General features: G+C 43.6%; 1 protein-coding gene across 4 annotated transcripts in view; it reads right to left on the bottom strand.

Moving 5' to 3' along the window:
- ENTPD4 (ectonucleoside triphosphate diphosphohydrolase 4) overlaps positions 1-17,067 on the bottom strand; it is a 40,111-nt gene extending 23,044 nt beyond the window's left edge. For 3 of the 4 annotated variants that reach the window (XM_029201965.1, XM_029201963.1, XM_029201964.1), the window contains exons 1-5: positions 16,892-17,067; positions 8,223-11,300; positions 6,856-7,053; positions 6,138-6,343; positions 427-577 (exon numbers count right to left, since the gene is read on the bottom strand). In XM_029201965.1, coding sequence (XP_029057798.1) covers positions 427-577; positions 6,138-6,343; positions 6,856-7,053; positions 8,223-8,230 — 563 coding nt within the window. In that variant the 5' untranslated portion in view covers positions 8,231-11,300; positions 16,892-17,067. The remainder of the gene's footprint in view (positions 1-426; positions 578-6,137; positions 6,344-6,855; positions 7,054-8,222; positions 11,301-16,891) is intronic. The other variant, XM_029201962.1, reaches the window with a different exon arrangement.
- Positions 17,068-18,292: the final 1,225 nt, after the last annotated feature.

The following is an 18,292-nucleotide window of genomic DNA, read 5'->3' as shown; positions in this document are numbered from 1 at the left end:
TTTTCTTATACAGCAGAAACTAACACAACATTGTAAAGCAATTATACTCCAATAAAGATGTTAAAAAAAGAGAGAAGGAGTTTTCAGAAGTTGTGTAAATTATGTGATTCCGAGATGTAAAACTACAACTGCAAACAATCCTTAAACAAATAAAATAGAAAATCAGTATTTTTATGACAACTTTACAGTTTACTATTTATAGTCATAAATAAGTACATTAAAAGATATTTGGTGAGTTCTGGCTAAGGGAATAGGTCTGGTACTACTCCAGATTTGAAAAAAGAATTTTTAATGTCTTCCTTTTGATGATGATGATGGAAGAGGAAGACAAGGAGGAGGGAGATGACGGGGATGAAGAGGGAGAAAACCCACCACAGCCAATACCACCACCAGGCTGGCTGGCCCTGCCCTCGTGGGAAGGATCACCTTTCGGGGAGGATTCTCATTCCAGCTGTGCAGAGAATGTAGAGAGGGGTCTCTTTGTGTTTTGCCCGTGGTACATGCTCTGCAGCGAAGTTCAAGAGCGGAGAAATGTAATCACTGACTTTCTCTGGAGAGGTAGCAAACTCTGAAATGCCTACAGAAAAAGGACACTCATGTTAACAAGTAGATACTTTAGCTTATAAGGTATGCTTCTTCATAAACTGTCACTGTTTGCAGATGACATGATACTACACACAGAAAATCCTAAAGACACCACCAAAAAACTACTAGAGCTCATCAATGAATTTGATAAAGTTGCCGGATACAAAATAAACATACAGAAATCTGTTGCATTTCTATACACTAACAACGAACTATCAGGAAGAGAAATTAAGGAAACAATCTCATTTACCATCACATCAAAAAGAACAAAATACCTAGGAATAAACCTACTTAAGGAGGTAAAAGACCTGTATTCTGAAAACTATAAGACACTGATGAAAGAAACTGACGACAACACAAACAGGTGGAAAGATATACTGTGTTCTTGGAATGGAAGAATTAATACTGTTAAAGTGACCATACTACCTAAGGCAATCTACAGATTCAATGCAATCCCTAACATTTTTCACAGAACTAGAACAAGTAATTTAAAAATTTGTATGGAAACACAAAAGAATCCGAACAGCCAAAACAAACCTAAGAAAGAAAAGAACTGGTGGTATTACACGCCCTGACTTCAGACTATATTACAAAACTACACTAATCAAAACAGCATGGTACCGGCACAAAAACAGACATATAGCTCAATGGAACAGAATAGAGAGCTCAGAAATAAACCCACACACTTACAGTCACCTAATCTACAACAAAGGAGGCAAGAATATACAATGTAGAAAAGACAGTTTCGTCAGTGAATGGTTCTGGGAAAACTGGACAGCTATATGTAAAAGAATGAAATTAGAACATTTTCTTGCACGATATACAAAAATAAACTCAAAATTGATTAAAGACTTAAATGTCAGATCAGAAACCATAAAACTCCTAGAGAAAACATAGGCAGAACACTCTTTGACATAAAAAGTAGCAATATTTTTTTTGGATCTGTCTCCTAAGGCAGAGGAAAGGAAAGCAAAAATAAACAAATGCAACCTAATTAAACGTAAAAGCTCTTGCACAGAAAAGGAAACCATCGACAAAACAAAAAAGACAACCTACTGAATGGAAGAAAATATTTGCAAGTGATATGACCAACAGAGTTAATATCCAACATATATAAACAGCTCATACAACTCAATATCAAAAAAAGCAAACAACCCGATTAACAAATGGTCAGAAGACCTGAAGAGGCATTTTTCCAAAGAAGACATACAGATAGATGGCCAACAGGCACATGAAAAGATAATCAACATCCCTAATCATCAGGGAAATGGAAATCAAAACCACAATGAGATATCATCTCACACCTGTCAAAATGGATATCATCAAAAAGACCATAAACAAAAAATATTGGCAAGGATTTAGAGATAAGAGAACCCTTGTACACTGCTGGTGGGAATGTAAATTGGTGTCACCACTGCAGAAAACAGTATAGAGGTTCCTCAAAAAACTAGAAACAGAACTACCATATGATCCAGCAATTCCACTCCTGGGTATATATCTGAAGGAAACAAAAACACTATTAGAAAAGATACATGCACCCCAATTTTCACAGCAGCATTATTTACAATTGCCAAGATATGGAAGCAACCTAAGTGTCCATCAACAGATAAAGATGTGGTATGTGTATGCAATGGAATATTACTCAGCCAGAAAAAAGAATAAAATTTTGCCATTTGCAACAACATGGGTGCACCTGTAGGGTATCATGCTTAGTGAAATAAGTCAGACAGAGAAAGACAAATACTGTTTATTATCACTTATATGTGGAATCTAAAAAAATACAACAAGCTAGTGAATATAAAAAAAAGGAAACAGACTCACAGATATAGAGAACAAACTAGTGGTTACCAGTGGGGAGAGGGGAGGGGGAAGGGCAAGATAAGGGTAGGGGATTAAGAGGTACAGAAGAAAAAAAAGTTATGCTTCTTTAACAAGGCTAATTTGAGAGCAATTCACACTACACACCATACACTCCTAGTTTTCCCCTGTCCCTCTGGCAACTCCTTCCACAGTGTCTCGGCTGTTAAGTGACGGTGGTGCTACCTGTTCAGTCCTATGCTCTCTTCTGAGTCATCACAGACCTAATTGAGCAACTATTGTGTGTCAGACACTTGGGATCAGCTGCACATGAGCTCGCCCCTGCCCTTGAGAAACATGCCCCCACTGTCCTCAGCAGGTTCACTCACTCCCATGGCGGCCATCACCATCTATGCCTCAGATCTCCAAACCTTAATCGCAGCCATCCAGCTCTCTTCCCCAACCTCCAGATCAGTATGTAGTAACTGTCCACTGGACACAGCCATGTGCTTGTCCTCACAGCAACATATGTAAACCCAAACTCAACTTCCACTGTAAACCTGGCTCTTACTGCTCGTGACCTACCTTAGCAGCCCCAGCCAGTATCCTGGATAAAATCCCTCTCCCTCACCCCAACGTGTGTTCTGGGTTTCACTGATCGCCTGTCCTTGGCTCTGCTCACACTATGTCACGTCTCATCTCTGCTGGACACCACCAGCCTCTACCAGCCTGCTGCAGCACATCCTACTCTCAAGTCCTGGCAATCCCCAACCACTCTCCGTGGTCTGAGATCTTCCTGGTCTGAGATCCTCTGGTGGCTCCTCAATGCCCTCCAGATAAAGCTCAGCTCTAGAACAGCATAACGTGCCCTGAGCACTCACCTATCCCATCTCTTGCCACATTCTTTCCATTTGGCTTCAACTAGACTGCATAAAATTTCTGTAATGCATCATACTCTGGCCTTAGGGCCCCTGCAGCTCCACCAGGAAGGGGCTTCTCTTTGACTGCCTCCCCCCCCCCACCCCTTTCACCTGGCTGACTCCCGCTCACCCAGTGAACTATGCCCTCTCTGGAAGTCCTCCCTAACAGGACCCTGAAGGCGAGCTCTCATTACATTCCATGCTTACCCCTACCTCTCGGTGGAGCACTCATTCCATCTCATCGAAACTACCTATTTACTTGCCTGTCTCATTTCAACTGGAAGTTTCTTGAGGGCACAAACTGTGTCTTGTTCAAATTTATTCTCAGCACCTGACACAGTCTCTTGGCAAATAGCAGGTGCTCAACAAATATTTGTTGAATGAGTACATAAGTGAATGACTATTTCCAGCTGTCATTTAGCCTACAACATTAAAGCTGAGGGGGATTTTAGAAGTCCAAAATTTATTTCACAGATTAGGAAACTGTGGACTCAGAAAGATTAAGCGATCTGTCAAAGCAATCAGCATCAAGCAATCTAAAAGCCAGATTTTTTGGACTCCACATACATTGCCATTTCAATGGACACCAAGCCCAAAGCTATCTAGAATCTATTAAGTAAGGAAATTTCTAGAGTTTTGCTATAATGCTATACACAAGAGCCCATGCTTCAGGACAGAGAAGTACTATAAAAAGGTACCTGAATTTCCACTTCAAACATTTCCTGTAGCATCAAAGAGAATCATATTCAGACTGATTTTAATGAGATTCTGGTGTGTACCCTGGGATGCTATGGTAGCTGCCCCTTGTTCTCAGGGGACAACTCCAAGGCATGACAGTTTTCATCTTATTCCATGAGAGCAGGTAATCACTGATGGAACCTGGGATGTGAAGCCAGACGAAATGCAAAGTGCTTTACAGAGTTTAATTTTTTAATTTTCTGGTGAATTTATTTGGTCAATATTACTTTAACCCTGAAAGTGTTTCTAGATTTAGAGACACATAAAAATGTAAGAAATGGGAAAATAGAAAACGGAAAGTCATTCACTAAGACTTACAGAGAAAATGATCTTCTATGAATAACTTTAAAAAAATGTTCACGGGTTGGGCTTCCCTGGTGGCGCAGTGGTTGAGAGTCCGCCTGCCGATGCAGGGGACACGGGTTCGTGCCCCGGCCCGGGAAGATCCCACATGCTGCGGAGCGGCTGGGCCCGTGAGTCATGGCCACTGAGCCTGCGCGTCCGGAGCCTGTGCTCGGCAACGGGAGAAGCCACAGCAGTGAGAGGCTCACGTACAGCAACAACAACGACAACAACAACAACAAAAAAAATGTTCACGGGGGCTTCCCTGGTGGCGCAGTGGTTAAGAATCCGCCTGCCAATGCAGGGGACACAGGTTCAAGCCCTGGTCCCGGAAGATCCCACATGCCACGGAGCAACTAAGCCTGTGCGTCACAACTAGTAAGCCTGCGCGCCACAACTACTGAAGTCTGCACACCCTAGAGCCCATGCTCCGCAACGAGAAGCTACCGCAATGAGAAGCCTGCGCACCACAACGAAGAGAAGCCCCCGCTCGCCGCAACTAGAGAAAGCCCGCACGCATCAACAAAGACCCAACTCAGCCAAAAATAAATAAATTAATTTAAAAAAATGTTCATGGAAATGTACTCTGGTATCAAAATAATGCTTATACAAGACGCTCAGAGTAAGTTCCCTCTCTTTAACCTGAAAAATGAGGTAGAGATTTTGAATTTTCTGAGCTATATGCTGGTGCCAAGCTGCCCAAACCTCAAAGAACAGTCAACCTGTCGAGTGTTGCCTGAAGAAAGAAGTGGGACTGACTTATTCACTGAAGAATGAGTAGGATGCAAAAGGTCTACAGTCCTGGTAGACTGTTTTATGAGGACAGGTTTTCTTATCAGTTAACACTAATCTCTTTTTCACTTACATTTTTGAAATGGGAGATAGTAAGCTATGACAGCTATTTTTTGTCAACATTCTCTAATATATTCAAAGATAAATTCTTCAGAATTTTTTATTTAATATTTTACTATTCAACACATTAACTAAATGAAACAAAAGTGCTGAAACTCTATTAAGATCTATGGTCCAATCACATCAGTGATTATCAACTATCAAGACGTAAGGTGCCTATTTCAAGGTACTCCTGAGATCTTCCATTCCTAACACTCTTGACAGAAGGGTGCTGCCCGTGGAAATGATACAGATACAGAAAAAGGTTGAGAACCACTGATTTAAATTGTCTAACGAGGAAGGCAAATCCCAATTTTTACATAACACACTGACTTAGAAATTACAGTATCTTTAAAACTAGACATAGTGATATCAGCTCTTCTAAGTTCTATTGTCACTCTTCTTAAATAACCTAGATGATTAGAAATGCACTGGGGTAGCAATTTTTAAAAATAACAAATACATACCAATGTATTCAAGTACAGATATCCATGAGTTATCTGAAATTACCTTGTCATTAAGGATAGAGACCAACGGCTACCAACTAGAAAACAATCCCTCCATAATTAACGTCAACTAGCCAACATTTGAGCAGACACCATAAGTAAAGGCACTATGGTAAATGCTGCAGGAGACAAAAAAAGACAGACAAGGGTTTAGGCTGTTTTATGAAGGCATTAGTCACCTTATGCAAGATGAACAGAAAAGGGGAAACAGAGTGAAACAAGGAGATCAACTGGGTCCTGGTGTGAGCTCTGAATGAGGGTGATGACTGCAAGGAGAGAAAGGGAAAGACGTGAAAGCCAGCACAGAGAATGAAAAGGCAGAGCCTGGTTACCAGTCAGGTATTTATCATTCACATACCGGGTTTTATTTTCATAACCACAGGCTTTCGGTTTTTATCCCGCATTTGCCTGATATCCAACAGATCATGAGGATTGCCGTTATGCCTTGGCCAGCAATAAACAAATATCCGAGACCCGCTGCTACCACAGTCCACCACGATACCATAGTTCACATTGGGGTTATTGGTGTCTGTAGCTTCAATGTCAGTAACTCGCGCCAAGTACCTTGTTTAGAGAAACAAACACATACTTTTAATGAGACAGAGACTATCAATGATGCAAGAAACAAACACCAAATCAGTGATCTCTAAGCTGTGTGGTAGCACCACCGTAACACTTTTACAACTGCCGAATGATTAAAAAGTCAAAAGAAAACAAAAAAAGTGATAGTGATAAAAGTCATCTAGAGCAGATACACACTCATCATTCCTTTAACTAAGTTCAAATAAGCTCTGAAAAGCAAAACTCTATTTCCAAACTATCAACATTAACTGAGAAATCAGCTTAAAAGATATCACAGGAGAAGCTTATGCTTAAATCCTCTTATGATGTGGATTTGGTGGTAAATGACTAAACCATTTCAAACAGTTTAATTTTTCATGCTATGCTGTATTCGGTACAAAATCTGTTTCCTCCAGCCACCTGCTCCTTAAATTCCATCCAAGTCCCCAAAGTCTGGAAGTCATCACATGAAGGTATGGCATCCCATCTAGAAAACACATGTTTTCTCCTCCTACCTTTGAAACTTCTTATCTCTGGAGAGCCGCCCATACTTATTTCGGATTATGACAACGGAAAAGTATAAAAGTGAGACAGCAGCAGCCAGAACGCTAATGACGAGAATCTGGCGTAAGTTGGTGTTCAGAATTCGGGGACACCCCACTGGAGAGATGCTGAAATGCCAGGAAGCCGGAAGAAGACAGGAGATGCCGATCCTGAAATTTCAAAAGGCAGGTTTAGCTAAAGCAGTCTGCTCCAGAGAGGCCTCCCCTCACTTCCACTGATCTGAAAGTTAAGACATTCAGCTTGAGCTGCCCCTACTTCCCTGCTGGTAGGTTATCGGTATACCTGCATCTTCCACGTTGCTATTTTGCTATGTTAACTCGTTATTATAAAATTACATGAATGAGAATTCAGCCCTGATGACACTTCTGTGTTCCCCCTTTCTGGAGAGTATTAAGTAGTTTTATTTGTGCCCGGCTTTGTTCCAAAAATAGAATTATAGACAGCTTATAGGAATAAGTTCAATAAGATAAATAAGTAAATCTATAATGAAACCAGGTTTAAGGAGGCTGAATTTAGAGCCCAGAAACACATGTAATAAGGAAAGCCTGCAAAGGTGGCTGAGCATGATAGCGACCAAAAACCCTGTCTGTTACAGCAGAAACATAAACAGCCCAGGAGGAATAAGATTTTCTAACACTGAATCCCGAGGCCAATCTCTCCCGTGCTGATTGTGTGAGAAAAAGGGAAAAAACAGTATCTTTAACAACATCCCCGTAGCAGTCAATAAATACGTTTTGTATATCCTGTGTTTTTAGAAATATTCCTGAGACATTTTTGCAAATAAACTTTCTTCTCAGTTTGTCAGGAATGAGAGACTATTATTAGGCTTAAAAAACAAAACAAAACAAACCTTGCTGTCTTTGGGATAAATTCTATTGTTTACTGTTAATTTCTACACTCTTCCCTTTAAAGAGTGCTTCATGAACTAAAACATCTCACAGAAGGGGGAGGGATCCCGCTAACCCAATGGAATTTTCTATTTGTAGTTTCTGGTCTCCATGTGGGTTCTTGGGCCACGCCACGGAGTTTATCACCCCTCCCATACCTCCGAGGCTTACAGGCGGTCATCCTGTGCTTAATACAACTCCTCCCAGATTCCAACATGTGTGCCCTTTACAGTAAACTACATGAACCCCACTTTCCTTCTGTGACAGGCGCCCCCCTGGGGCCCTGGAAGAACAAAGGTGTTACACAGAAGTGTAGCACGACTCTGAACACTTCTCACTTGGGATTTAGAATCATCCCCCCTCTCGAGACCTGCTTCTGTGGCACCAAATCTTGGGTTTTACAGTGCCGGTGATTCGGCACCATCACTCACCTCCCCATGCTGGCAGGTCAGAGGTCAGGCGAGGCCCTGGGAGTCAGTCCTCACACACCATTACAAAAGGCCTCCTGGTGCCAGAGCCCTCCTGTTCCAGGAAGCGACAAAAGTCACAAAGACAGCACAAGCCAAGGAGACGCTATGTTCTTTATCAAGTGCCTGCTTAAGCCCAAGCACACGTAACCTGGTCTGTGATCCTTGCAGCGGAGCTCTCAGCTCAGTTTATTTTGAGCAACGCACTTCGAAGTTAATTTCATGCTATCAGAGACATAGGCCTAAATCAAAAGAGATAATAACAGTCTGGCATTTTTACCTAAATGCGAATCAGTGACGCCAAAATACAGGTCACCGAACAGGTCTTAACCACCTTATGGTGCTGATTAAGGAAGATTAGGGGTGGGAGTAGGAGGCAGGCAGAATGAATAACCGAATGGGAGTCTGAACTCTCCATTCAGCTGATAAATACCTACTAGATCACTCTTTTATGTACAAAGTACCACGCAAGGCACCATGTTCCGAGTGAGCTCTGTCACCTTCACCGTGGCTGCCACTCCTTCAGCTCCCAGACCTCAAATCACAGGAGAACAGGAGGCCGGGGCCTCCTTCCAACCTGCCGGATCCGAAGGACGCGTGATCCTGGGTCTCCTTCTTGGTCTTGTGGCACCGATGTACCTCTTCCAGGCCTCTCAGGACAGCTGTCTCCCCTAGTCTGCTTCTTAGCTCTTGAATGATTCCTTCTCAGGACCCTCCACGTCTTGGCGTTTCTGCACATCCTGTCTGCTCTGTTCCCCAGGTTCTCTGTCTTGGCTCCAATCTCTCTAACTCTAATCTCTGTTCCTGGTCAACTTCACTTACTGCTTCAATGATCCAACAGCTCAGAACTTTCTTTCTCCACCCCAGGCTTCTCCTCTGAGCTACAGATACGTATCTTCAAGCACCTACCAACACCCCCATCTGAACATCGCACAGGCCCATGAGAAACACTTCTAAAGCTGAACCCTTCCACTGTACCCTCATCCTCTCCTCCCACGCTCCTCCTCTCAGTCTCAACCCCACCGACTGCTCAAGCAGAAACTAGGGAGTCGTGCCTGACCCCTCCCTCCTCCTCATCCTCCCGAGCCGACTTCTTACCGAGTCCTTCCATTTCTCTAACCTCCGTTCCTCTAAAGCCTGTCCCTTTTCTTAGCAATCTCTTACTCTTACCTGGCCTATCAGGACAGCAGCCTAACTTGTCAGTCTCCCACCTGCAGTCTCAACCTAGCGGCTCTCCAGTTCCTCACCCCATAGCTTCAGGCAGATTCTTCAACAGAAACTGACATCCACCCCATCCCTGCTCAGGTCCAGGATCCTGTTAATCTTGTGCTGGAAATCCTCCAACGGCTCCCCTTGCAAGTAAATAAAGGCCAAAGGCTGTACCCTGACTCCCCGTTCTACGGGATCCGGACATCTGTTACTGCTCTGACCTCACCGTCCCTCTCCCTTTCCTCACTTCACTCCAGCCACACTGGTGTCAACACTGTCTTCACACACGCCAGGCACTGTCTGGTCTCAGAGCCTCTGAATGTGCTGCTCCCTCTGCTTGGAAATAATCCATATGGCTTATTTTTTCACTCCCTTCAGATCTTTACTCAGTGTCACCTTCTCAGGGAGGCATGCCCTGGCCACCCAATCTATAACTGCAAGCTCTCCCCTCCATCCAGCTCCCTTCCCTGGGTTATTTCTCCTCCTTAGCATTTACGTATTTATTAACTTTTTTTTTTTTTTTTTTTTTTTTTGCCACACCACATCATGCAGGTTCCCAGTTCCCCAACCAGGGATCGAACCCATGCCCTCTGCAGTGGAAGCTCGGAGTCTTAACCACTGGACCACCAGAGAAGTCCCTTTATGAACTTCTTATATAGTGCTTATTATGTGCCAGGCCCTGCTGAAATGCTTTGCAAATACTAATCTATTCCTCCTATCGACCACCAAGGTAGGTACTATTTGCATAATATTTTACAGATGAAGCCAGGAGGCTGAGTAATGTACCTGAGGTCACACAACTAATAAAAGGTGAATATAAGTAAAAGAGCTGGGATTCAAGCATGTGAATCCATACTCCTATCCTGTCCTCTAACACACTCTGTGTGTGTGTGTGTGTGTGTGTGTGTGTGTGTTTGCATTTCTCTTGCTCATGTGTCTCCTCCTCCAGAATGCCAGCCCCACAAGGGGCCAGATTTAGGTCTGCTTGGCTGCATTCCCGGCGTGGCAGCCCCTAGGAAAGGGCCTGGCAAGAAGTCAAGTTTCAGAGTTCTGGGACCGAAAAGGGTCACAAACTTATACACTAGGGTAATCTTTCCAAAAGGAACAGTAATCATGACACCTCCCCACCTCCCAATTTTTCTCTCTCACTCAGGAAAAAGTCCTAACTCCTTAGGATGGTAAAGGAGGTCCTTCTCGATCTAGTCTTGCGCTATTCCATACAGTAGCCATTGCCACATGTGGCTAAAGTAATTTAAATTAAAAATTCAGTTTCTCCAGACTCACAGATATAGAGAACAAACTAAGTGGCTACCAGTGGGGAGAGGAAAGGAGGGAGGGGCACGTGAGGGGTAGGGGATTAAAGATGTTCATCACAGTATTATGTATAATAGCAAAACACTGTTCTAAACTAGTGTGCCTTATAGGGGGGTGGATTAAATTAAACATGGTCCATGTATGCAATGGACTACGATGTGACTGTTAGAGGTGCTGACACAGATCTACATTTACTGACATGGAAAGATACTCATGATAGGTTAAGTGAAAAAACTAACATCATGCATAGAGAGGAGAAAATGGAAGGAGAAAAACCAAAATGTTAACAGTGGTTAGTTATTTCTGAGTAGTGAGATAATGGATCATCTCTATTCTCTTCCCTAGGCTTGCCTAGGTTGCTTAAAGGGCATATATTAATTTTATCATCAGAAGAAAACAACAGAACTGTCTTTAACAAGCTACCTTTGACTGATATCTCCAGTTTCCGGCATCCAGTCCTCTTCTGGATATATCAGGAAAGCCCGTCTTCAAAACTCTTCATGGTACAGGAATTCCAGTCTGAACATTTAAAAAAATCGATAATTATGTGATAGCTGAACTACGAACAAAAGAAAAGCATGTTTAATTAACAGCTTAAAGTCAAGGTCCTTGGGGGAAGAAAGGCCTTTCATGATTCAACGATTTGTATTATGAAGTGACATGAAGGGCAGAGAGGAGTAATACGACTGACTCCAATCTCAAGGCTTCCGCAGATTGGTAATGGAGAAAATACCAATACCCAAGAAATAATCAAGAGAGTAACAGAAGGCAATGTTAAATTATCTGGACTCCTGCTGTACCAGTTCAAAGAGCACGGTGAAGGCTACAGGTTAACAGAAAGATTCCTGCAGGTGGGAAGTAGGCTTTGGATGGGCGAGGAGAAAAGAGAGTACCTTTCAAAGAAGAGGCCCTGTTAGGATGCACCATGGCAAACTTAGTAAATGTTATTTAATCCGTTGTTTGTCTTAGGCCTTTTTTTTTTTTTTTGAGATATGAGATGACTTTGACAAAGAGGATGAATAGATATTTTTGTAAGTTACAAAATTTGTGTTTAAAGACAGACAGAAAATAGGACAGCTTGTAAATTGCTAAAGTAATTACTTTCATTTAGGACAAAAGTATGGCTGAATATCACCCAGCAGACAACAATACGGTAATTTGATCTTAAAATGTAAACTCCAGCTGTATTTGCAGCTAAGAGTCTTGGCACCAGGGTTTAGGGTGGCAAACTCTTAGCAGTATTACATAAAACTGCCATGTTTTTAAAAGGCCTAAGTTATGTGAGGCCCATCACCAGAGAGATGCATTAACTCGAATTCTTTCAGCTCATGGGGCCCTCCCTCAGCTGAACGTTCTTTAGCGGAGTGAGGTCCACTGGGTCCTGAGTTAAAGTCTTTTCAGTAAGTTTCTCATTGACAGTCCTAAGGAAAACAGTGAAAACAATACAAGTCAACTGCAAAGTGAAATGGCTCCCACAGCGAAAAATGCAGGATGCAGTGATACAGACATTAGCAAATTCTGAAATTACAGGCAAACAAAATCACAGACAAATGAGACTCTGGAAGAGCTAAACCTGAGTAAGAACAGGTAAGATGCCACAAAGGGTGCTTCAAAAAAGAATAATATGAATATCAAAAGATGACAAGAGAAGCTGGAAATATCAAAAGAAGCCCACAAACAGGCAGAATTCTGTAAGAAATGACCGTCCTGGTGGGAGTGAGAGGCCAAAGTGAAGTGAAGGATGCTGTGTGGCACTCAGCTGTGGGAAAAATACATCAAAACAACTTGATTCGTTTGTTGTTTTAAGAAGAATGCACGGTAACACGTGTTGGCAAGGATGTGGAAAAAGAGGAACCTTGAGCATTGTTGGTGGGAATGTAAACTGGTGCAGCCACTAAGGAAAACATTATGGAGGTTCCTCAAAAAATTAAAAATGGATCTACCATATGATCCAGCAATTCCATTTCTGGATATTTTTCTGAAGAAAACAAAAACATTAATTTGAAGAGATATATGCACCCCTGTGTTCATAGCAGGATTATTTGCAACAGCCAAGATATGGAAGCAAGTAAAGTGCCCAAGAACAGATGGATAAAAAAATTGTGGTGTATGTATACAATGAAATTATTACTCAGCCACAAAAAAAGAATGAAATCTTGCCATTTGTGACAACATGGATGGGCCTGGAGGGCATTATGCTAAGTGGAATAAGTTTGACAGAGAAAGACAAATACTATATGATTTCACTTATATGTGAAGTCTAAAAAACAAATGAGCAAACATAACAAAACAGAAACAGACACAAACGTACAGAGAACAAACTGGTGGTTGCCAGTGGGGTAGGAAATGGGAGGAGAGAAACAGGTGAGAGAGATTAAGAGGTACAAAATTCCAGTTACAAAATAAATGAGTCACAGGGATGAAATTTACATAGGGAATATAGTCAATATTGTAATAACTTTGTATGGTGACAGATGGTAACTAGACTTATGGTGGTGATCTTTGTCGTAATGTACAGGATTATCGAATCCCTATGCTGTGCACCTGGAACTAACATAGTGTTGTAGGTCAATTATGCTTCAATTTTTTTAAATAAGAGAAAAAAGAAGAATGCACATAGTTGCATTTATGATCGACATTTTCTTAATATTTAAAATTTTATTTATTTATTTTAATAAATTTATTTATTTATTAATTTTTTGGCTGTGTTGGGTCTTCATTGCTGTGTGTGGGCTTTCTCTAGTTGCGGTGAGTGGGGGCTACTCTTTGTTGCGGTAGCTTCTCTTGTTGCAGAGCACGGGCTCTAGGCACGTGGGCTTCAGTAGCTGTGGCTCGCGGGCTCAGCAGTTGTGGCACAAGGGCTTAGATGCTCTGCGGCATATGGGATCTTGCCGGACCAGGGCGCAAACCCGTGTCTCCTGCATTGGCAGCAGATTCTTAACCACTGCGCCACCAGGGAAGTCTTTAAATTTTATTTTTCAATAGCAAGTCCTAATCAAACCTCTTCCCTACCTCTCACTGTTCATTTGCAAACTTCTGGTCCCCATTTTAAATGATCTTTTTCTAGTCATACTTTTCCCTGCATCTCCTCTGTAGTTTCCCAGATCTGCAACTCTGACTTCCCTCAAGTTTCAGTTCCACATCCTGAGCTTACAGTTACCACAAACTCATTTAGTCTAAGATTGTGCTCCCAAATCTTTTTGACACAAACTAATACCACCTTCCAAATTCCCCAGGTCTAAGAGGAGTATCACTGTGGACTGGGGTCACCTGATTCTTAACCTTGATTCCCAATTATCTGTGTGTTGCTACTCTATGTCATTCACCAGGTCCTGTCAATTCTTCCTCAAACAGTCCACACATCTAAAATGACCACAGCAGACATCGCTACCTCAGGATAGGTCTCTAGGCGGGTCACTAACCTTCTGCCTTCACGGTGAACACCGTTCTTTGGAAACATTTCTTTGTAAAACGTTACCTTCACAATACAACCAGCTCAAGAAAAAATCTAGAAACAATAAATGCTGGAAAGGGTGTGGAGAAAAGGAAACCCTCCTGCACTGTTGGTGGGAATGTAAATTGATACAGCCACTATGGAGAACAGTATGGAGGTTCCTTAAAAAACTAAAAATAGAACTACCGTACGACCCAGCAATCCCACTACTGGGCATATACCCTGAGAAACCATAATTCAAAAAGAGTCATGTACCACAATGTTCATTGCGGCTCTAATTACAATAGCCCAGACACTGAAGCAACCTAGGTGTCCATCGACAGATGAATGGACAAAGAAGATGTGGCACATATATACAATGTAATATTACTCAGCCATAAAAAGCAACGAAATTGAGTTATTTGTAGTAAGGTGGATGGACCTAGAGTCTGCCATACAGAGTGAAGTAAGTCAGAAAGAGAAAAACAAATACCGTATGCTAATGCACATATATGGAAGCTAAAAAAAAAAATGGTACTGATGAACCTAGTTGCAGGGCAGGAATAAAGTTGTAGACATAGAGGATGGACTTGAGGACACAGGGTAGGAGGTGGAAGCTGGGTCCAAGTGAGAGTAGCACTGACATATATACACTACGGAATGTAAAATAGATGGCTAGTGGGAAGCAGCCGCATAGCACAGGGAGATCAGCTCAGTGCTTTGCATTGACCTAGGGGGGGATAGGGAGGATGGGAGGAAGGCTCTAAAGGGAGGGGATATGGGGACATATGTACGCATATGGCTGATTCAACAAAAACTAACAGTATTGTGAATCAATTATACTCCAATAAAGATCTATTGGGACTTCCCTGGTGGCACAGTGGTTAAGAATCCGCCTGCCAACGCAGGGGACACGGGTTCAAGCCCTGGTCTGGAAAGATCCCACATGCCGCAGAGCAGCTAAGCCTATGTACCACAACTACTGAGCCTGCGCTCTAGAGCACGTGAGCCACAACTACTGAGCCCGTGTGCCGCAACTACTGAAGCCTGCATGCCTAGAGCCCATGCTCCGCAACAAGAGAAGCCACTGCAATGAGAAGCCCACGCACCGCAACGAAGAGTAGCCTCCACTCGCCACAACTAGAGAAAACCCGTGCGCAGCAACGAAGACCCAACACAGCCAAAAAATTAGAAAAAAAAAAAGAACCTTCCAGAGCCTACAGGTCAACAACAGCGTCCCTGTGTGGCATCTGAGACCTTCCATCCGTCAAACGGTCCCATCTTATTTTACTAAACTGTCCTCTGCTCAGCCCTAGATAACATCTCTCTGCTCTAGTGAGGTGGGTCTCTCCTCTCCCACACAAGCAGTCCTCCTTCTTGCCTTGGGCCATTACTTAAGTCACTTCCTACTAAGTAATATGTCCTGTTCACAATATTACACTTCTTTCAAGGCACAGGTCAATATCCTTTGCCAGGATTTAACCAGTTATATTTCCCAATGTTTCTCCCCACTCTGAATCTTCTCTTTATTCATGTGTAGTTGAATTAAAATAAACATGCTGAATAAATATGTAGAGAATATAAATACCTAGATAACTTTCATTTTGTTTCTTCTTTCTAGACTATATACGTAAGGGTTGAGATCATGCATTCCTATTAGGCCTGGAAGGATGTAAACCACAGATTCAATATGCAACAAATAAATCAATGTTAAGGTTAACAATGGAATAAACAAACTACTTACACAAATTAATACTCCATTTTATAATTCTGCTAATGTGTCAAACAGAATGAACAGACCTGATACAAAGACACAATAACATCAAATATAACATAATACAAAGAATATAATTCTTTTAGGCCTCTCCAAGGCTGGAAAATTATTTTCATTACACAAAGCAGTACACAGTAAAGGCTGTAATGTGAAATTAAACTAGGGATCTGAGTCTCTAATTTAGAATTCTTTAATAACCTAGTTTATCTTTCAGCATGGAAGCATCTCTTTTCTTTCCTAAACAGTCTACACCAGCGTTCGTCTCACTGGGGTCTGAGAACTCCTGCGGTTCTGAGTCAAATTCCAGAGGAATGAGCGAACTGTCCCTTTAAGAGGTGTCACGCATTACTCGAGTTTGTGAAACACTGCTCTTACCATCACTTTATTGCCCAACTAGCTCTATTTTTCCAAAGGAGCTAATCAAATTTAGATTTTAGAGAAACCTAAAGCATGAAACTTGGTAAAAGCAGAGTAAAGGAAAAACGATGCTGACTTGTAAATGTCATGACAAGGTGGCAGGTAAGACCCGCAGGGTCCTCGGTGCAGCATCCTTCTCCCCGGCCAGGTCCCTCCCCATGCGGCCCAGACCCGCGCCCACTACGTGTCAGAGGGGAAATCCAGCGCGGTCACCGGAGCGGGCGCCGACAGCACGACTGCCAGCTTTCTCCCGCCAGGGGCTGGGGGACAGCACCTGCCGCCCGGGGTCACGGGTGCTGACGGCTGGCGCCCGGATGTGGTCGCGCGACCCGGGCGGCGGGGAGGCAACGGCGCGGGAAGGGCCCCCGGGGCAGAGTGGCTCGTCCGCGGCCTCGCTGCCCCGTCGGGCCCCGTCGGGCCCCTCTCCAACCGTCCCCGCTTCGGCCGCCCACCCTCCCCTCGTCCGCGCCGGAAAGGCCGCCTCACCTGCTCGGCAGCGTCCGACTCGGCGGTCGGGGTTCCCGGGAGCGGGGACCCGCGAGCGGAGCGCATCACGGCCACCGCGGCGAGGCGGCGCCGGCAATGCAGTCGCGGCTTCCCGGCAGCAGCTTCCCAGTAGCTCCGCTCCTTTCCCGCAGCCGTACCGCCAAAACACCACCCCGTAGCCACCCGCGTCGCGTCACCGGGAGCGGCGGGAGCGCGCACGCCGCGGGGCGGGGCCTGCGCCGCCGTGACTGGCGTCCGAGCGCCGCGCTGTTCCGCGGAACCACGCGGGTGCAGCTGAGCTCAGGGAATGCCGAAAGTGAAAGTGGCATCACGGAACTAACCAGTACTGTGGCTTGGTTACCGCCGATCCTACAGCGAGGCGCAAAGTGCTTATGACACCAAAGGTCATTTTGTTTTTAATTAATTAATTAATTAATTTTTGGCTGTGTTGGGTCTTCGTTTCTGTGCGAGGCCTTTCTCTAGCTGCGGCGAGCGGGGGCCACTCTTCATCGTGTTGCGCGGGCCTCTCACTATCGCGGCCTCTTTTGTTGCGGAGCACAGGCTCCAGACGCGCAGGCTCAGTAGTTGTGGCTCACGGGCCTAGTTGCTCCGCGGCATGTGGGGTATTCCCAGACCAGGGCTCGAACCGTGTTCCCTGCATTGGCAGGCAGATTCTCAACCACTGCGCCACCAGGGAAGCCCCGCAGTTGTTTTATTTGTGTTCTTTAGTATTATGGAAAACAACACTTGAAAACTTAAGAAGGACTAGGCATTTTTGCTCGACTCGACATTTCGTTTTGCAATTTTGCCAGTAGCTATCCCTATTTTATAAGCGGGGAAACGAAGCTCAAACTCATTCAGTGACTCTCTTAAGGTCCACATAATTAGTAAAAGCCAGGATTTCGTCCTTACCAAAAGTTGCATGTTTCAGAGCCTACTCTGGGTTAGAGCACCTCCAACACAGGCAATGGTTATGAGAAGAAATGGTGAGGGGAACAGCACTAGTTCCAGAGAGTAACCCCAAGACCTGGACTTAGCTCAAGGCCCCACTCTAGCTTGACAAAAAAAAGTGCCTTGAAGTCACAGAGCTGGAAGAGACCTTGAGAAACACAGCTTTTTATCCTTTTTTCTTTTTTTTTTTTCTAAACAGGTGAATACACTGCTTCCCAGAGATAGAAAGTGACCAGCCAGCCTAGCCAGTTTAAAATATTTTTAAAAATGAGAGTCCTGGAAACGTCTCCTCCATTACTTGTGTCAAGTAAAACAAGCTTGGACAAAACTAGTAGTCATAAATTTTAAGCGGAATCCTTGGTCCAGCACCAGCTTGGGTTAAATCTCCTTGTGGTAGCATTTCATCCTTGGATTCAGATACTGTTCATGGAAGAAGGCTAGCAGTGACCA

This window comes from Monodon monoceros, unplaced genomic scaffold, assembly GCF_005190385.1.
Source record: "Monodon monoceros isolate NGI ecotype Baffin Bay Population unplaced genomic scaffold, NGI_Narwhal_1 Super_Scaffold_5, whole genome shotgun sequence".
In the NCBI taxonomy this organism is placed as follows: domain Eukaryota; kingdom Metazoa; phylum Chordata; class Mammalia; order Artiodactyla; family Monodontidae; genus Monodon; species Monodon monoceros.
Note: the sequence above shows the minus strand (reverse complement) of the source record. Positions and strands in the feature narration are given on the sequence as shown.